The sequence below is a fragment of the Dipodomys spectabilis genome, unplaced genomic scaffold, assembly GCF_019054845.1.
Source record: "Dipodomys spectabilis isolate Male_0828 unplaced genomic scaffold, ASM1905484v1 ptg000140l, whole genome shotgun sequence".
NCBI lineage: Eukaryota > Metazoa > Chordata > Mammalia > Rodentia > Heteromyidae > Dipodomys > Dipodomys spectabilis.
Genome location: NW_024870817.1, coordinates 24,726,177 through 24,731,239, shown reverse-complemented (window position 1 = coordinate 24,731,239; position 5,063 = coordinate 24,726,177). Strand labels below are relative to the sequence as shown.

Below are 5,063 nucleotides of genomic sequence, written 5' to 3'. Positions count from 1 at the left end.
AAAGTACTTTACTGAGTCCTGGCTATAGGATTCTCTCCTGAATTGCAGTGAGATCTCACAGTATATTTTTAATACATTTTCTTTCTGTTTAAGCTAGTTTGAGTTGGTTCCTGTTACCTACCTGGCACCAGATCTGTCATTAGAAAAACCCTCATACATAAAAATAGCTAATAGCAATATTAATATCCTCTCCTTTTTTTTTCCTTTTTTCAAAATTGACTCTAGTTGACCTCTCTTGCCTCACAGCCTGGCAGCCCATCTTTCTGTATGTTTCCTTGCATTGCAACATGCTGGTGAATTCAAATGCCTCTAAGTTCATAGAGGGGCCATGAATGAACATGATCTTGACTTTGGAAAGTGTTAGAATCATCTGGGAAGCTATTGAAAACACTGGCTGCTGGACACACACACACACACACACACACACACACACACACCAGCACAAATGACTCCCAATACCTTTGGTTGAGACGGTCCCTTGTAAGGCCAAGAATGTATACTTTTCATAAGTGCCAGGTCACATTGATGCTGGAGACCACAGCCTGAGAACAACAGGTTTAAGCAACAGTCTGCCTCCTTTGAATTTCTTCTGGCACATTCCCTCTCCATCTTTCTAGCCCCTGAAATCCCAGCCCTACTCTTTAGAGCAAATATCCGGTCACACCAAACTGAACTCATGACTTAGCCCCTGCCTATTTTTCTTTGGGCCAAATACAAGCACCTATGGCCGTGCACTAGAGGATGAGAGTTAGCTGTATCATGGGTTCCAGCTCCTCCTGTCTGGAAAGCTGGCCCAGAGCTTTAGCACCTCTGTGTCTACATAGCTAACACAATGCTTGGCACATAGTAGTCATAGGCAAATGGGAGTCTGAATTATTCCTCACTGCCTCCCTCCATAAAAAAAGTTATGGCTTAACGCTGTTCCCACGGGATCTATTAGCATATTGAACAGCTATTTTTTTAAAAAACCACGATTAGCCATGATAGCAAAAGAAACACGAGCAGAGCTTATTAGTTTGCCAGGCCCGTAAATATCATCTTGCTTTGCTCTCTAAACTCCCTAATGAAGATAGCAGCTCTCAGGCAAATAAATAAAACATTAGGTTGACAACACACGGCACATCACAAGCACAGTCCACTAATTTGCTCATTGCTGAAGGACATTAGCTGCCTTTGGGATAATCTCCATAAGCACACGGCCCAGTCTCCCTTTCTCCTGGATCAATTGCATCAAGCTACAGTTTTAATGTTTTTCAATGTCTTATATGCATTTTATTTCAATAACTTTTAAAATAGCAAGAGATCCATCTTAATCAAATGAAACGCTATTTTTCAGTAATTGTCCTTAAAAAGCCAATTCCTGTTCTGGAAAAAACATCTTTTTGACTCACAAGTGGCTGGGCTAAACAGTGTTCTCAGAATATTAATGTGAGCTTAAGCTATTAAAATGTCATGGTTAACCTTTTTAAAATCTAATTAAATTAAAATAATAATATGTAGAACAGTTTCCCTGAAAGGAAAGGCTCCTTTTCAAAGAACCTGTTCCCAGTCTCTCAGCTAACACCTTAAAGCCATGATGGGAAGGAGGTTTGCATGCAGACAAAGAGAGCCAGGCTGTGCACCTGCTGTGATTAACTTTTAGTTGTTAGTATTAGAGTTAATTATGGTAGCATGCTAGAGGGCAGGGACAATTTACTTGCCTGATAACACCTAATAAGATATATTTGCAGATGCCAGCAACTCCTGGACTTAATCAACAAATTATCAAGACAATCAATGTTGTTGGGCCCCATGTCCTTTTCCCACTACCCATCCCCAACCCCCCCCCCCCAAAAAAGATAAGAGTCCAAGGGCAGAGCACTAAGGATGTAAGCAAGCAGCTCACAGAGAGCTAACATCAGGCTTGACTCTCTCCTGGATGGCCAGAGCCCTTGTTGAGAAAGGCCTAATTCTGTTAAGAACACAGTTCCATCCAGCCCATACCAGATGCAGGGAAATTAATATCTGAGAACTCCATCAGTTCTCAGCTAGCTGAGTTCTGGAAGGCTTCAATTAGAGTCCTATCTATTTTATCTTGTATGGGGAAAAACTTGTAACCCCCAAGGCATAGGACTTACCTCTTGCTATACGGCTGATGAATTCTTGTTTCTTTATTTGATCATCTATGCTTGAATAAAGTTTTGAACAACTGAAACTATGATGTTAAAAAGCTTTCAAATTCTGCAAAAGAGCATGCTCTCCTCTCTAACATCGTTATAAGCCTCAATGCACTTTGAGGAGACAGGACTGAAAACATGCCTGGAAAACAAAACAAGAACGTCGCAACCATGACTACTTAGAGGGGTCAGTACAGAAACAGAGGTTATCACAGTGGCTTTCCTTGGACCACTGAAAGCTGAGCTGTCTCATAATTTTCCAATCTTCAATAATGAAAGATGACCAGCATTCACCATGAATACCTAGATTCCAAGATGCATTCATCTATGCCTCCCATTAAGGCATAAGCATTTATTTCTAGAGCATGACTTGGTGAGAGCCTGTGTTGAACATGTTCCTGATGTCACTAAATGGGAGTTATTTAGGACTAAGTTCTTGGTACTTAACACACTGCCTATCTTATACAAAATGGTTTTATGGCAATGGTAAGTATCTTTATTGATCCTCTGACTTCCAAAAGATACCATAACCACACATGTCTAGACTAATCATACACATAATTTAAGTGGATTTCCCCTTCCACAATGCAGTAACCCAGAGTCAGCCATGATTCCAAAAGATTAAATGGAAAAATTCTAAAAATCAATCATTCAAAAGCTTAAAATGATACATTTTTCTGAATAGCATTGAAAAATATGTTTTAGGGTGAGCAACCCCAGTTCTAGAAGTTCCAATAAAACTAGGCTCACCTACCCTCCCTTACATACCAATTAAAGAGATATGCATTGGTGAACAGCAGAGAGAGGAGTATTAATTAAGTGCAGCTACATCAGGAAGAGAAAGTCCTTCAGTGATCCCAAGATTGACTTAGGGTACTTGTATAAATGTTAAGTTTAAGGAGGGAAAGTCTCTGGGGCAAGTGGGAAAGGTTTGCATAATTAGGTGATTTGGTCAAAGATGTGCTCACAATCCAAACAACATTGATATTCCACCTTACCCCAATTAGAATGGCCGTTATTAAGAAAACTAACAATAACAGACGCTGGCAGGGATATGACCAAAAGGGAAAACTACTACTCTGTTGGTGGGAATGTAAACTTGTTCTGCCACTCTAGAAAACAGTTTCTCAAAAGCAATCCTACTTCTGAGCATCTATCCAGTTGACATAAAGCAGGCTACACTAAAGCCACCAGCACAATCATGTTCATTGCAGTATTGTTTACCATAGCCCAGATATGAAATCAACCCAGATGCACCTGAGTAGACAAATGGATCAAGAAAATGTGGTATAGGAAGCCGCTGCTTAGTTGCTGTCCAGGCGGAGCTCTACTGTCCGTGTGCGGGCTGTCTACCGCCTGGCCCTCTCTCCCTGCCTGCCACTCTCCACCACCCGGCCTCCACGTGTGCTCGCACTGCTGGGTCCTGTAACCTGAGCGCCCTGGACTCGCATCAATGCTCTGTGGATGGTTCAGAGGAGCTTCCATAAAGCCCCACGTCCCGTGCGCAGGCTGCTGAGGCTCAGTCTCCGGATAGGTACCGAGAAATTGATGATGTTACCTTGAATTTTCTCATCAATGTCTCTGATCTTGAATATCTTAAGAGAGATTCTGGCATATTTTGGTGTTCCCATAGACCAGGTTTTACTGACTTGGAAAAATAAAAATAAATATGGATCAGCTCGGAGTATTGTTCGTATTATTGGGAAAATACTTCCTTTAGAACCTTGTCAAAGACCTAATTTTGAGTTGATCCCACACTTGAACTCTGTGGAATCTAATAATTGTGGATCTGTGGTTCCATCTTTTGCTGATATTTTGTGTGTGGCAAATGATGAAGAAGCTGGTCACCTCAGATATTGAAAAAGCACATGGGAAAAGGAAGACAAAGAATTTGAATTTTTTCCTCCTTTGCAACCAGCTCGGTTTCACCTGTCACCTGGGCAGAACATGCGCATGGAAAATGATGTACCTGTAAGCAAAGCTGCGATTGAAAAGCTGACTGCCCTTGAAGATGAGCTAACTTTTCTTCGCTCTCAGATTGCTGCGATTGTGGCGATGAAGCAACTGAGTAGTGGTAGAAATTCTGGTTCCTGTGACTTGAATGAAGACAGTGGCGTAGGAGGGACCCAATCATCAGCTCAACTGAGAGCAGAACCAGATCCAGATCCATTTCCAAAATCAGCGGTTCCTCCTCCTCCACCGCCACTTCCTCCTCACTGTCCTTCTCTCCAGCCTCCATGGAGCCCCCCCATACAATCTGGATCTACCGATGTTGGTGACTCAGATATTCCAGTAACTGAAGTGAAAAGGCAGCACTCAAGTATGAGGAAGAACATTTATAATCATTCCCCAGACCAAAGAAATGCTGATGTTCCAAACATGTTGGATGTTCTAAAGGACATGGATAAGGTGAAGCTTCGTGCTGTTGAACGGTCACCAGGTGGTAGGCCCATTCATAAGAAGCAAAGACGAAGTTCCCAGTGGGATCCAGTATCTCTAATATCACATGCACTGAAGCAGAAGTTTGCATTTCAACAAGATGATTCCTTTGACACAGGAGATAGATCTTGGGAAGCTTCTCCATTTTCTAGTCCAGAAACTTCAAGGTTTGGACAGTGATCTAAGGGAAAAAAAATAGGTATGATTCCTGGGAAGAGAGGTGGAGGAATGTGCCACATGTCCTCCTCTGCCTTTCCAAGACACACATCCTCTGTTGGTGAGGCCTGAGGAAGACTCTGCGAATTATGTGCTTCTGGAGTTCGGAAGGAAGATCCAGAGTTAACTGGCTACTGAAGAGAGTTAGAGCTATGATTTTTTTTTCTGTGTACTAATATTATTGATAGTAGACTATATACCTCAGTATTTTAAACCAACTGTGATTTCCTAATTTAAGTGCCTTTGAATCTT

The 5,063-nt window shown here is 41.8% G+C and overlaps 1 protein-coding gene across 1 annotated transcript; it reads left to right on the top strand.

The window, feature by feature from the left end:
• Window positions 1-3,649: 3,649 nt before the first annotated feature.
• On the top strand, window positions 3,650-4,846 carry LOC122117224 (mitochondrial fission regulator 2-like). Its single transcript, XM_042690927.1, has one exon. It carries the CDS (start codon window positions 4,104-4,106, stop codon window positions 4,773-4,775), a length of 672 nt encoding a protein of 223 aa, XP_042546861.1. The 5' UTR covers window positions 3,650-4,103; the 3' UTR covers window positions 4,776-4,846.
• The last annotated feature ends 217 nt before the right edge of the window (window positions 4,847-5,063 follow it).